The sequence below is a fragment of the Periplaneta americana genome, chromosome 7, assembly GCF_040183065.1.
Source record: "Periplaneta americana isolate PAMFEO1 chromosome 7, P.americana_PAMFEO1_priV1, whole genome shotgun sequence".
In the NCBI taxonomy this organism is placed as follows: domain Eukaryota; kingdom Metazoa; phylum Arthropoda; class Insecta; order Blattodea; family Blattidae; genus Periplaneta; species Periplaneta americana.
The window spans coordinates 138410763-138426673 of NC_091123.1; the positions used below are offsets into that span (position 1 = coordinate 138410763).

At 36.5% G+C, this 15911-nt stretch overlaps 1 protein-coding gene across 4 annotated transcripts in view; it reads right to left on the reverse strand.

Moving 5' to 3' along the window:
- Galphao (G protein alpha o subunit) overlaps window positions 1-15911 on the reverse strand; it is a 571293-nt gene that overhangs the window by 11746 nt on the left and 543636 nt on the right. For all 4 annotated transcript variants that reach the window (XM_069831369.1, XM_069831367.1, XM_069831370.1 and 1 more), the window contains exon 7: window positions 10164-10317. In XM_069831369.1, the coding sequence (XP_069687470.1) occupies window positions 10164-10317 (154 nt within the window). The remainder of the gene's footprint in view (window positions 1-10163; window positions 10318-15911) is intronic.

Genomic DNA, 15911 nt, shown 5'->3' on the forward strand with positions numbered 1-15911 from the left:
ATATGCAGCACAGTGAAGGTATGCACCTGTCGACAGGTGATCGCTCCCACAAGTAGTTCTATGTAAAGTTATATGCAGAATGATAAAGCTATGCAACTGTCAATTTTTTTCAAAGACCCTCCTCACCTTTCTTCAGACGATTTCGTGCTTCTACAGCAGATTGCAATTCCATCAAATTTTCAGTTGCAGGTATTGATTGTTTCTTACGGATAACTAGACTCTCGCTAAACCGGCCTCTTTCTAGTATATTTCTTATCACTTCTACTGTGAAAGTTATCTGGGAAATCTGCACCGTTGCCATGTATTATACTGTATTAGGCCTACTTATACACGTAGGTCTATATACTTATATACATATACACGTCACAGCCACATGTGGAACGTTCTAGTTTCGATTTAGAAATGTAAGTGGAATGGTTGGCGCAGCTTATAACATTAAATTTAATGATATTTTAAGCACTCTCAATAATCCGGCACACTCGCTAGTCCGGCACCTTTCTGTGCAAGAAATGGCCTGATTAGCAAGAGTCTACTGTTTTTCTCTTTTGATACTGTTGCGTGTTGTGTTCACTGTGACATTGTTCGTGAGTATTAATGTTTGGCAAATAAAGAAAGTGAAACTGTAGCACTGACAATTTTTATTGTGGAACATTTAGTAAGAAAGAAAGATTACAAGAAAATGAAGTGATGTTTTAGAATGCAGTATTTGGAAACACGAGTTCCTTGACAATCATATGCTTACAAACTTCTTCGTACGTGAAGATCTACAGGGTATGTGTGTAATGAAAAAGAAAGTCTGTTGTAAACAAAAAAATCTTATCGATGAAAGGGTTAATGACATTCGGGTGCAATCCTTTATCCAAAGGTGCCTGAAATGTTTAATTAATTTATTATTTATTGATTTTGTACATTCCTTCATTATTCAATAATTTAATTTATTATACATTTTATTCATTTATTTCTTAATTTAACAGAACATTTTATGTATTATATGGGGCAATCACTGACAAAACCGGATGGCTGACGACCAGGGTTGCCAGATTCTCTCATCAGGAATACAGGACAGATGATTATACAGAATACCTTAATGTCACTGAACATTTTAATGAATTAAATTTGCAATAAAACTGATTTTATGTCCATGTTGAATCTTTCGTACACTATTTTTAACACTTGAAAATAAATAATTGATTAAATGGCGATCTTACTCGTGTTAATTATGTAAGCATGTGCGGCTTACAGCTGTTTCGGTGCTACTTGACACCATCCTCATAAACTTCTGCGTCTCGGCGCCATCTCAGTTTCTCTGCCTGTTGTGTGGGTGCGTCCGTGTGATGAAGAGCTGTGTCAAATAGTGTGTGTGTTCTGAAATTGATCTGTGTGTTGAGAATTTGATTGGGGTGTGTTTTAGTGTGTCTGTATATTTCATATTGTTTAGTGTGTTGAGTTTTTGGTTTTTGGGTTGTACGTGTAGGATTTCCATGTCTGTATTTATATTATTGTATGTGTGGTTAGCATTAGTTATGTGTTCGGCATATCTACTCGATACAAAGAACACATTAAAGCAATAACCAGAGGACACAATACATCTACATATACCGAACACATAACTAATGCTAACCACACATACAGTAACATAAATACAGACATGGAAGTCCTACACATACAACCCAAAATCCAAAAACTCAATACACTAGAACAATATGAAATATACAGACACACTAAAACACATCCCAATCATATTCTCAACACACAGACCAATTTCAGAACACACACACTATTTGACACAACTCTTCACACACGAACGCACCCACACAACAGGCAGCGAAGTTGAGATGGCACCAAGACACAGAAGGCTCTGAGGATGGTGTCAAGTAGCACTGAAACAGCTGTAAGCTGCACATACTTACATAATTAACACGAGTAAGGTCAATAATTATTTGATTTTATGTATTTCAGCTAATTATATAGCGTCTAAGCTTTTAACTTTGTTACATTTTTGCTAGATTATGAAATTTCGTTTGGATTATTGATGAAGTGTGGAAAAATAGTGTCATATTACAGCCTCATCTATACAGAAAAAAATGCATCATACAGTGTTTAAATCCCATCAATAATAAATCAACTTCCAAAGAGAGTAAAGAATAAAGATACTATAAAATACCTAATACATACTATAGCACTATCGTTTTTATTTCAATAGAGCCCAATAGGAGGCGATAGGTGGTGATAACGATGATATTGAACATAGGTTGGGCAGGATCTTGAAAAAAATTAATAAGAAATTTCAAAAATAATTTTGTGGAAATGACCAAAATTGCATTTTTTTTTTCAATTATTTTTACATTCCAGGGCAAATTTAATATAACTCGACACCATTAAAATTCAGAACTGGGAAATCCAGGACATCTGGCAAACCCTGCTCACTACGAACTACATTTTTCCTTGAATCTCCCTGTGGTACCGGTATAATGATAATCACAACTGCCGCATTTGTTTGAAAAGAGACCATATCGCTGGCTGGGAACCAGTTTGTTCTATCTCCATTTCTTTATTTTCTGGGAAATTGAATGTAAAAGTTTCACTTATAATTTAACACGTAAGAACAAATATACTATATATTTCTTCATATCATAGAATTTAGGACGTTTGAGATGGGCAGGGCATGTAGCATGTATGGGCGAATCCAGAAATGCATATAGAGTGTTAGTTGGGAGGCCGGAGGGAAAAAGACCTTTAGGGAGGCCGAGACATAGATGGGAAGATAATATTAAAATGGATTTGAGGGAGGTGGGATATGATGATAGAGAATGGATTAATCTTGTTCAGGATAGGGACCGATGGTGAGCTTATTGAGGGCAGCAATGAACCTCCGGGTTCCTTAAAAGCAAGCAAGCAAGCAAGCAAGTAAGTAAGTAAGTAGGTAAGTATCATAGAATTTAGAGTACTGCAGACAATAAATATGTGTAAGGCCTCTCTTCCTCACATTTACTGAAGACGAGGGGCAGGAATGGAGATAGAACAATATGACTTTGACTTTTAAATGTTTGTGTTCGAACCATATTATTCTATCTGCATTTGGTGTTTAATATTGTGAAATAAACATAACATTTCATAAGTTATGTAATGTTATTTTACTCTTTACTTATGATACACTCTTCTGTAAATCTGTGAACCAACAATAAGTCTAGAATGGCCTTTGAAAATGGTTCATAAAACTGAATGTGAACCGGCGAAAAGTATAGAAAGAGAGCTCTGATATCTTTTTCCTTTTCAGTGGAAATCAGTCAGTTTTGTCTTTTTACTACATTTAGCTTCATTGTCAATCTGTTTACAGCAGGCCTAGAGTTTCTTCTTGCAGAGTGAGGTTTATGTACAGCAACAGTTGTTGCTGGCTCTTTTACAAGGCTGATTTTATAAACACAGAATCTATGGAATAGTCGAGGTGCTTCACAGAACAATATGGAATCACTGACAAATTTGTGAATACTGATTCTGCTTTGAAATAATTTCAAATAATTACAATTATAGTAAACCATTTCTGGCTGCAATTGAATGAATTTATATTACTTACTTACTAGCTTTTAAGGAACCCGGAGGTTCATTGCCACCCTCACATAAGCCCGCCATTCGTCCCTATCCTGAGCAAGATTAATCCAGTCTCTATCATCATATCCCACCCCCTCAAATCCATTTTAATATTACCTTCCCATCTACGTCTCGGCCTCCCCAAAGATTTTCTTCCCTCCGGCCTCCCAACTACACTCTATATGCATTTCTGGATTCGCCCATACGTGCTATATGCCCTGCCCATCTCAAACGTCTAGATTTAATGTTCCTAATTATGTCAGGTGAAGAATACAATGCGTGGAGTTCTGTGTTGTGTAACTTTCTCCATTCTCCTGTAACTTCATCCCTCTTAGCCCCAAATATTTTCCTAAGCACCTTATTCTCAAATACCCTTAACCTATGTTCCTCTCTCAAAGTGAGAGTGCAAGTTTCACAACCATAAAGAACAATCGGTATGTAACTGTTTTATAAATTCCAACTTTCAGATTTTTTGATAGCAGACTGGATGATAAAAGCTTCTCAACCGAATAATAACAGGCATTTCCTATATTTATTCTGTGTTTAATTTCCTCCCGAGTAGGAATTTATATTTCGGAAAACAATTAAAAAAAAATTGTAGGTACGACACAGGGCTGTGCAGTTTATATTGCACCTTCAGCTTCCTGCCAATAGCAGAGTGCATATTGTCCACTTCTTGAACTGCACTGTGACTCTTGAAATTTCTGCACGAAACTGGCCATAGCAAAGCAGTAATCATTACTGAAATTTCTGTTTTGAGCCACACATGAATCAGACCACAAAATTATTTTTTTAATATCTGAAAATTCTGAAATGTAATTCTTTAATAGAACACAAAGAGCACTAGCAATTTCATTTAATCCCCTGCCTGCTAATTCTTCATACCAAATATCACAATATGACATTTTAGTCTTTATTTCCTTAGCAGTCAGGTTATAAACAGCCAAGTTCCTTGAATAATAGAACACTGATGTATCAGATTCTGGACACTGCATAACACTTTGCAAATCAAATGAAATAACTTACGTGATTTTATCAACGTTTTCGGTGGCCAGTTTTTTCTCTTCCCTGACTGCAACCTTCTCAGTTCCATGAATGTTGTGTTGTTGATTTTCACATTCATAATAATAAAATTAATGTTTACTTATCTAGATTTGTCTTCATCGGATGTAATACTACTTCGAGCAGATATATCAACATAATCGTCAATAACTACCTCAATATCACTCATTATTACTTTTTTCTTGAATAAACAAACTTCTTATATTGATGAAGTTGTATCCTAACAACGAATAACAATTAGTGACGTAATTACAAACGGGCGTCTCATTGGTTCACGCAATTGTTGCAGTCCGCGCGGAGATAGAACAAATTGGTACTAACCACTGCCTGCTGGATCACATCCTATGGCTGTTTACACTGCCTGCTCAATCAACGCTTATGTGCGAGTCTTGAAAAAAGTTATTTTGCCGCTAGGTGGCAGGTAGTGCCCACCGCTATTAACATTATCAGTATATGCAAAGTACCCTAAAATAACTATTATTACGAAGTCTTAGGTACCAGAAGAGACAAGGGCTTATGGAAACGATGGCCCAGGCTGTCCGAATCCTTCCGCAATGCTTAATATGTAATACTATTAATACTGAAATTAAAACTTAATTTTGTTTCTAAGAGATACTAGATCCAAACAAGTAGGCCTATACTTGCTTTAGGCGTTTACTAAAATTATTATTAAAATCAATTAACGTAATAAAAATAATATTTGAAACTTATATAAAATATTTCAACAAGTTTAAACATATTTACGAAAAAATATATGCTTCCTTTAACCGAGCTACGAGATTATTGGAAATCACGGTTTGAATTAACGACAGTATGCGGTATCTTCCTGCAGTATCTTACAATCCATGAAATTGTTATACGGACACTTGGTCTACTGTTTTATTAAGTTCAGTATTGCCAGAAAGTATCTTCCCCATATATAAAAGGCCCATTTGAAGTGTGATAAATTTTGCGCTCATTAAAAAATTCTCCCCCATCCCCGAAAAGAAATGCCGAGTAAAATACTGTAAACAGATAATTTATCGCTTATGTCGTGTACAGTAAAAAATTTGTACACATTTTTCATGAAACGTACCGTATTGTTGGGCCTGCTTCTGAAAAATTTACCCGAGATGTCAGACGTAGGCCTAAATGATTGTCCTTCATATAGTCCAAAGTGCTTGTAACTTCCAGTGAAAATGTCTGTACAGCATAAAGAACGTTCATTTTCTCAAAGGAACTGGGTTCGACATGCTTCCTCATTAGAAATCGAATGGGTTTCACAGCTAAGTCCTTTTGTATCCTGTATATTTCCTTGATGAATTTTGAACTGATCATTCCTTCTCTGTCTGCTATATCCTGGTCTAGAAACTGTGAACGGATGTTTTTGATGATGTGACAGTAATCAAAACTTTAATATAAATTATGTTGCAAGTTACATGGGTGTACTACGCAAGGCTGTAGATCTCCGCCGCCTAAACCCTTAAACAAAGCAGTATTAGTTCTATGGTTATCAGTTACAAGCCGAAGCATATGAAATCCACAGTCTTTACAGCTTTCAACACTTGCTGAACTAATAAGAGCAGATCAATTCCTTGCAAATTTCGTACCATGAAATATGCTGCCGGTATTGTACTTGGTAGATAATCCATGAGTAACTAAACACAGAAGTTTGTTGGCTAAGACGGGATTTATTCCTATTTCTTTATCATAAACTCCTTCAGCTTCGACTAAACCAAAAATTTTATCCTATTCTTTATTATAAAGCAAGCTTTCTTTTATTGCCATTTCATCGCATATAAGAGAAACTACTTTCTCAATTTCATTCAATTCTGTGGCTTCTAACTTAAGTGTCTGTTTAATTAAAGGGGAAACACCAACGCCATATTCCGTTGAGCCCATATACCTATCTAATATGCTGCGCGACGGTGCTTGTATTAATTTCAAATTTCTTCCAAAGTCGTAGCCTTTAGGAGACGATATTCGCCAACATAAGCAGTACCGAATAATTGGCTCGGATCATTTTGGACGATTTTTTTTTAATTTCTAATTTGATCCAGTATGTGTGTGTGTGCCATTTTGTAGCCATCATGTGCTGATTTCTTTATGTTATCTACTGACTTTCTCTCAGGTAGCTCAGTTGGTAGAGCAACTGGCTACGGACTAGAAGGTCCGGGGTTCGATCCCAGGTGGTGACAGGATTTTTTCTTGTTGCCAAACTTTCACAACGGACCTGAGGTTCACTCATCCTCCTATAAAATTGATTAACAGGTCTTTCCCGGGGGTAAAATGCGATAAGAGCGTGGTGCCGACCACACCACCTCATTCTAGTGCCGAGGGATACCTTTACCTTTTACTGACTTTCTCTCAGTATAGCTATTAATTTCTTCCTTCGCCTCTTGAAGTTCCTTCTCTATTTCCACAATTTTGTTTTCGAGTCTGTGTACTTTCGCTCGAAGATTTTTATTTAATTTTTTATGATATTCCAGTTCACTTAATCTTACAGTATTTACTTGAACAGCAATATGTCTGGAATATATGTTTACATCTGCCTTGTCTTTTATAATTTCGGCTTCTATGTCTTTCTCACGATATTCGGCTTCAATGTCCTCCTGTGCAACCAATCTTGAGATGTTATTCTTCACGGAGAATGACGAACTTGAGTTTCTGACTTTTCTCTTCCTCTTGTTAGAAGGTTTCTTGTATGAAGGATATCCAGGAAATATACTTGGTATCGACAAATTTTTCAGTTTCCTATATTTTGTATCTTCTTTAAAATCTTCTTGTTTGAAGTGTAAACTACACACACATGAACGATCAGAAGGAATCCACTTACTTCCGCTTTTGTCACCTTCTCTTGATATAATATTTAACCTTTAACCACTTTTCCCGCAGCTCACTATTAGATGGAAATTCATGAAATGATAATCTTCTGAATTTCAATTTTCCTCTGTGCGCTTTGCAGAAAGGGACACAACAAGACACACTTGCAAATATATTATAATTAATATTGCTATTTCAGGAAACCAAGTTTTATATCTCACAAAATTAAATGTATTTCAAATCGAATGTTCCTTTCTTCCAATGTATTTTAAAGAAGAAAATCATATCATTAATAAACAATAACTGACAAACACTGTAATTACTTCTAAGATGTCAAATAAGACAGTATAATTAATTCTACACATTTAGTACAGCCAATTCAACGGCAGTTACTTGCTGCGCTCTAGTATCGAAACTGGACAATAATGTCCAAGCGAAACTCAATGCTAAGGAAGAGGAATGAGCAGGCAGTTACGCAGCCAAAGGATGTGATCCAGCAGGCAGTGGTACTAACAGATTCTAATCAAGTGGGCATGGAACAAATGAATTCTTACGATATTGACCTGTAGAGTGCAGATAGAATAAATTGGGTACGAAGAAATATGGCTAAAAAAAAAAAAAAAAGGCCAATTTGGACATAGAACAAAATGGTTCTCAGCCAGCGATATTGTTCTCGAGTGTAACATTCTCGACAGTAATGAAGGAAACTTTTAGGGACCAATTCTCTTTAGAAGTAAAAGGTACGAGTACCGTCATTTCCCATAACTATGGTCCTGGAACACAACTAAAACCATTCAAATTTTGTACTCCATAACGCAGTACCTCGTTTATCTACAGGGACATCATTTTATTTTTACTAACATTTTCAATATCAACTTGGCTATACCTCTGGATCAACGCCGTTTCCTACCCCCTTCCACGACTGGAGTTCGATGATACTGGCGTAGAATACAAACAAATCACTTTGCTAGGTATAGGAGGGAAGAAAAGTAGTTCATCCATTTACGTAAAATAGGAAATATCGCGATTTTGAGTTTAATCATCTTCATTAGATTTTTGTTTAATCGAAATACAGTACAGTATTAACAATGAATGTTTTTACTCACGAACTGAGCTGTCCATTTGGACGTATTCATTATGCAGTGCATATTATACTATCTACAGCACATTAGCATACAATATAGAGAATGAAGTTAAATTAAAAAATAATCATAATATGGATATTTAAACACATTTTTAAAATGGTGGCCGTTCATTTCGATACAGGCTTCAGTTCTTTTGTGCATATTATTGCACTATAGAGTATTATACCTAATCCTAATTACCAGTTTCGTCCTTCGTACTAGTAACTCATGTTGAAATAATTCTGTACCTACTCTATACGTACTGTAAATTCAATCTTCACTTCTGCACGATCCGAAAAGATAAAATTACTCAGACATACTATCTGCTGTCCGTCCAAGTGGTTATGTCGTAGGGTCGTAGAAAGGGAGGAAATCACGTGACAGTTAATTACTTAACGAGGCCCTTTTATTTAAGCTATTTTAAACAGTTGTATAATATTACGTAGACGTCCAATTCCTAACAGAAATTAATGTTCTCAGAAAAGAGCTAAGACAGCCCAGCCACTAGCTGGCGAATAAAAGCTAGTGGGGGAAACCGGGATACGACGTAGGCAAATGGACGATAGTACCTGTGCGAAAATGATTCAATATTGAAAGCTCTTTCGTCACTGGAAAACGCGAACATATTTTTGGAACGTACTGTTTACTATGACCGTAAGGCTACTATGACTGTATATGCGGTCTTGGATCTGTGTGCAGGACGGTTGAATTTCATTAGGAGAAGGGGTGGGAGTGAAGTACATTAAAAAACTCAGGTACAATAAAAATGGAAGTAAAAATAAAATGATGTCCCTGTATATTTTTGGTGTCAAATCACTGCAGCTATCTACGAACGGTCTATGTTACTTCTACAATGTTTGTATCGTGGACCATAGTAATTGTGTTCCAGGATCATAGTTATGGGAAAAGACGGTATTTGTTCTTACACGTGTGAGAACGTTCTGCCACTTACCACGGGACATAATAGGGAAAAATATTAGGTATACTGAGGGGTGTACAATGAGCCACAGACTGATTTACACGACAATCTTGTAACCCCAGTTACAATCTTATCTAACATAATCTCTGTGGAGTCACGCTTCTTGGTATTATTTTTCAGATTATAATCTGTGAGGTCCAAAGAGGAATTACTCTAAAGTTGCAAAACCGTAAAAATTTAAGAGCAAAGTTATCCCCACTGTTTTTTCAGAAACCCACTGTATTTTTGGGCTCTTTTAATGTAACTGAAAAAAAAAATGATGCTTGTTCTTTAATCTTTCTGTAAAAATAAGTAGTACAAGAACTTAAAAATACAGTTTTATTTTCAATAAACTGATTTTCAAATTTAAAAAAATCAAGGATCATAAATTAAATTGAAAAAATAACACATACATGCACGGACGCAACATTTTTTATGAAGCCTGAAAAAAAAAATAGTTCTCATTAACTTACTAACCTTTAACTTGTATACACTCAATATTATTTTTACGTTAAAATGAAGAGTCAACTGAACAATCTAAGGCTTTTTAATTTAATTTTTTATATCAATAATATGATGTGACAATAGTACTGTACGATGTTACATTGCGTAATAAAGCGATAACTTACCACCATACTCAGGGAAACATATTGTGAGCGGCGATTTCTTAATCTTCTCCTCAAATAAGTCTTTCTTGTTGAGGAACAGGATTATGGAGGTGTCTGTAAACCACTTGTTATTGCAGATGGAATCAAAGAGCTTCAGACTCTCCTGCATTCGATTCTGAAATTTAAAAAAAATGTAAAAAGAAATCAGAATAATATTTATTTACATTGCCTTACTGCATACAGTGCATTTTTTTCCATATTAATCACCACTGCCTCACAACCACCATCACTATACGACGCTTTATCAACATCTAGGTTATTTAGAATCTGATTGAGATGAATGTGATAATGCCGGTGAGAGTCTGGAGTCCAGCACCGAAAGTTACCCATCATTTGCTCATATTGGGTTGAGGGAAAACCCCGGAAAAAACCTCAATCAGGTAACTTCCCCGACCGGGAATCGAACCCGGGCCACCTGGTTTCGCGGCCAGAGGCGCTAATCGTTACTCCACAGGTGCGGACTCTTGTGGTTAATATGGCCTATGAGATATACGGGTATAAGTGAGGGCAATATGGAATACTGGTATTCGATATTACCGACAACCATTTTGTAAAATAAACTTCTACAACATGATGGCGGAAAAACATAAACGCGTAAAATCATTGAGATAACGAAGAGTAACTACTTCATTACACGGTGCATCTCGTTAAATTGTATATCACATGCATATTTAGTAACCATATACAGCGCCAGACACACAGAGAGATGGATAGATGAATCGATGGATGGATAGATAGATTGACAAACAGGATAGATGGGATAAACAGATGGAACAGACATGGAAACAAGCCAATAGATAGATTAGATAGGCTAGGATAGGATTAGAGAGAGAGATAGATAGATAGATAGATAGATAGATAGATAGATAGATAGATAGATAGATAGATAGATAGACAGACAGATAGATAGATAGATAGACAGACAGACAGACAGATAGATAGGCTTAGAGACAGACAGACAGATAGATAGATAGATAGATAGATAGATAGATAGATAGATAGATAGATAGATAGATAGATAGATAGATAGGCTTAGAGATAGACAGACAGACAGACAGACAGATTTTTATTTTAGTTGCTTATTTAACGACGCTGTATCAACTACTAGGTTATTTAGCGTCGATGAGATTGGTGATAGCGAGATGATATTTGGCGAGATGAGGCCGAGGATTCGCCATAGATTACCTTGCATTCACATTACGGTTGGGGAAAACCTCGGAAAAAAACCCAACCAGGTAATCAGCCCAATCGGGGATAGAACCCGCGCCCGAACGCAACTTCAGACTGGCAGGCAAGCGCCTTAACCGACTGACTTATAGATAGATAGATAGATAGATAGATAGATAGATAGATAGATAGATAGATAGATAGATAGATAGATAGATAGATAGATAGATAGATGCCGGCCAAGTGATTCTCATTCTATCATAGCGGGGTAAACTGTGAAAGAGACATCCTTAAGCAAAGAAACACTGCAAATACTGGTGCTTGAAAAGTTACAAATAAGTAAGTTGGATGTATTTGCAAAAATAAATAAACACATAAATCACATTCAACGCCATAAAGGAAACCATAATTATACAGTGTGTTTCGAAAATGCTGTTCTAGAACAGCATTGTAGAACATGGGATATACTCGTAATGACGTTTAAGCAGCGGTACCAACACTCCACGATCATTAGTTCTATGGAGTATCCTGGTTAATTTCTGAGAGTCAAATGGAGCACACTGTCACAACACATGGGCCGTGCAGATCCAAACTTTTGTAGAATCGACATATTATGTAGACTGAGACTTAAATGGTAAAATCCGTAGAATAGGAAAGAAACTATGAAAATATACGAATAGTGCATACTTTTTAGCTTTCTTCGCTGACATGTGCAGCTGCGCTATATACTGTCGCGTCCGCTTTATATCCGCAAGCTGAGGAAGATAGAATGTATGCACTACACTGCGGGAAGAACACGTAAACTAATAGAATTGCGAGAAAGCGCGTGAAATGTGTTATGCGGGTATGCGGAATCTCGTTGCTCTGTGAACACAAGTGGATACAAAAAAAGATGGAATATCCATAAAGAAAAAGGATGCAGTAGATCAGTAGGAATGTGTGTACGATCTTGGACCTCATTTACACCAGGGAATTGTGCATTATCCTAAGATCAATCCATAACTTCTCTTTGTTCAGCTAGTGACATAGGCTAGAGAAAGAGATATTCGAGTATTCCCTCTTAAAATACAGAAAATAACAGTTACATAGAATCGTTATATAAGCAGCCGATCCATAGGAGAAATATGACTGTTCTTGTGTTATTTCAAGTGATCCATTTGTAGATTTTGATAAACAAAATCTCTCCTGAAATTTTCTGTCACCCAATTCCTCGAAAGAATTTTCTCTTTCCACTAAAGAACCTTCACGCTCACGCTCTATCCAAGTAATTCAAGTATTGTACAATAATAATCGTCTTCGAAATAATCACCCGTGGCTCTGGCCTCCATTTTCCTTTACTTGCTCTACTAATCGTTGGTTATCTCCTTTAACAGCTCGAATATGGCCGGTTAGAGATTACCGTGGTTAACCTCTTATTTAAATCATAACCGAAGTTGATCCACCGTAAAAATGCTTAATCAGGGGTTAGGTGACAATTTTAACTGATGGTTACACTAACTGACGTTGATGCACGTGGGCATTATATGATAATTATGATGTGGTATTATATATTTATTTGTACGCCAACTTTACATTTCACAGTTACGATGGAACATCACATTTCTGCGTTTCGATTCACCATCCCTTTAATACATATCACTCTTTTCTATTAACATATTCATTTGCCAAATATTTCTTGATTACTTCCTATTCTTCTGTTTTCACTGGATTGCTATATATCCTTCCCTATCTATCCTCTTCTATTCTCTCTCATACCTAGATTGTCTCCCTCTCATTTCTCCCTTTCGTATTAAATATTGCAGTATTCCTTTCCTTAATAATTCACACTGTTTCATTCATATCCTTCTCTACTCTCAAATCTACCTACTTTTAATCATTCTTTTCCAGCTTTTTTTTCCTGAATTATTTACATATCTCTGTCTATATTTTTATTTACATATTTATCTCTCTCTCTCTTCACTTCACTCCTAAATTTCCTATTTTTATTACCTCTTTCCATATATTTATTCCTATAACACAATAGGATTAATATATGAATACACAGTTAAGATAGATAAATAAATAAGTAACGTTAGTTATGGGTTTAAAAAGGGCGCTTCAGCTACTATGGCTATTCGTGTCCTCATCTTAAATTTTTTTCAAAAAAAAAAAAAAAAACAAAAAACAAACAAACAAAAACACAAACAATACAATAAGCTGAATGCTAACACGAACTAAAAAATATTGTCACAATGAAAACGAGGTATTACTCGACCAAGGCGAATCGAGCCGCGGGCGTAATGTGAACTATCGCGATGCGGTATTACGAACGCAGGAGCAGTAGCGCCACGGCTCCGGGCTGCAGGACTCCACTGGCCTTGGTCGAGTAATACAAATAAATAAATAAATAAATAAATAAATAAATAAATAAATAAATAAATAAATAAATAAATAAATAAATAAATAAATAAATAAAGTAGGCTAAATAAGTAAGTAAATAAATACATTTTCAAAACTCTCACAAGGGGAATGATATCCTTGAACTTGAAAGTTACTACTATCAATTTCAGTGATGTCCAAGGAGAAATCGTTACAGCTAGGCCTACATGTAACTAGTCCTGCAGATGTGATCAGTTAATCGTGGTTCTTTATGCTTGAGGTAAGTTATTTCATAAGTGGAAAAGTTTTTGGCATAGGTCGTCCCCAACATAGACATTTGAAACACTTCATAATATTGTATTTGGGACATTTCTGTATTTTCTGCTCCCCAGAGGCTATGAATTTCTCTTTTTAAAACAAATAATACAATATTTCAGCGCTAAGGACTGAAGATCTATCAATTCAAGTTCCACACGAGCATCCATATAATTATTTTGAACAATCTTGATTTTTCGGATTAAGTTTACACTGGATTAAAAGGGGTTATACACCATCAAATACATGAAGGCCTCTCAGGTCACTAAAATAGTATAAGTTAATGTATGGATAGGAACACTATTTGTTCCAGCTCGTACAAGAAGTTTGAATTTGAAAAAGTACATCACGCTCCGTTCGTGCTCGCGAGCACATTTTTACTCACATGACGAGAGCACCAAGTGTAATTAAAGATCACTATGACGTTCGCGAGCACCAGGTTGAGAACGTCTGCCCTAATCTATGCCGGTGGCAGCGGGTAGTATTAAGTCATTTTATTGTGAATGGAAGTTCATTCAAAGACGTTAGCAGTGTAGGAGAATACTGCGTCCTAGGTGAGATTCGTATTCGACCCAGTCTACGCAGTAAGATATCCGGTATGCCACAACAGACAAGCAGTAGTAGCATAGCATGTACAGATTGTCCCCAACTTAAGTACGTACAGTAGGTCAATATTGTTATGCAGAATGCTACCTAAATCGAAACTTACGTTGCCGAATCAAGCCGTGAACCAGTGGTCGGCATTTTATACGAGGGTTATACATTACATAAGCCAATAAAGCTGCAGGTATAGTAGTCTAGTTCACTATGTGCGACTGAAGGTCACTGGAATGCGCTTCGCAATGCTAGTACCAAATTGGGTCCGGGTACAGGAGACAGTAGGTAAGGGAAATTGAAAGATGCGTAAATATAAATTACGGTTTTATTATGCACAAAAGGAAAGAAAGTACATTACTCACAGCTAATACCCTTCAAAATAATTCCCCAAGGCTTCCACACATCTTTGCCAACGATAATGCAGGCGTTGAATACCATCGGCTGTGCGCGATTCGTCTCGGCTGAGTGCGATTCGGCTATGTACTGTATAGGACAATACTGATTTCTTATCTTTTGCAATTTCCTCCAATGTGGTACGCGGGATATTTCAATGCATTTTATGTTTATTTATTTATTTTTTATTGGGTTATTTTACGACGCTGTATCAACATCTAGGTTATTTAGCGTCTGAATAATATGAAGGTGATAATGCCGGTGAACTGAGTCCGGGGTCCAGCACCGAAAGTTACCCAGCATGTGCTCGTATTGGGTTGAGGGAAAACCCCGGAAAAAACCTCAACCAGGTAACTTGCCCCGACCGGGATTCGAACCCGGGCCACCTGGTTTCGCGGCCAGACGCGCTGACCGTTACTCCACAGGTGTGGACTTTTATGTTTAGAAATATAATATATAGGTTTAGTATGCAATAGTAATTCTTGCAAGTTGGTGTGCTCTGTAAAGGACATTAAACTTGCGAATAGTCGAAAGGTGCATAGCTTTACTATGATGCATATGTTTACGTAGAATTGCATGTTGGTGCGATCACATAAGGAGAATACTAGGAGAACAAGGTGAATATAAGCAGAACAAGGGAAACATAAGGGAAACAAGAGTAAAAGGAGAATAAGATGAAGAGAAGGAGAACAAGAATAGAATACAAGAAAAAATAAAGGGAAAACAAGGAGAACAGGGTAGTAACAAGGAAAACAATGGGAAGACAAGGAGAATAAGAGGAAGGCAAGGAGAACAGGAAAAAGACAAGGAGAACAAGGGAAAGGCAAGGGGAATAAGAGGAAGACAAGGAGACCAAGGGGAAGACAAGGAGAAGAGGAG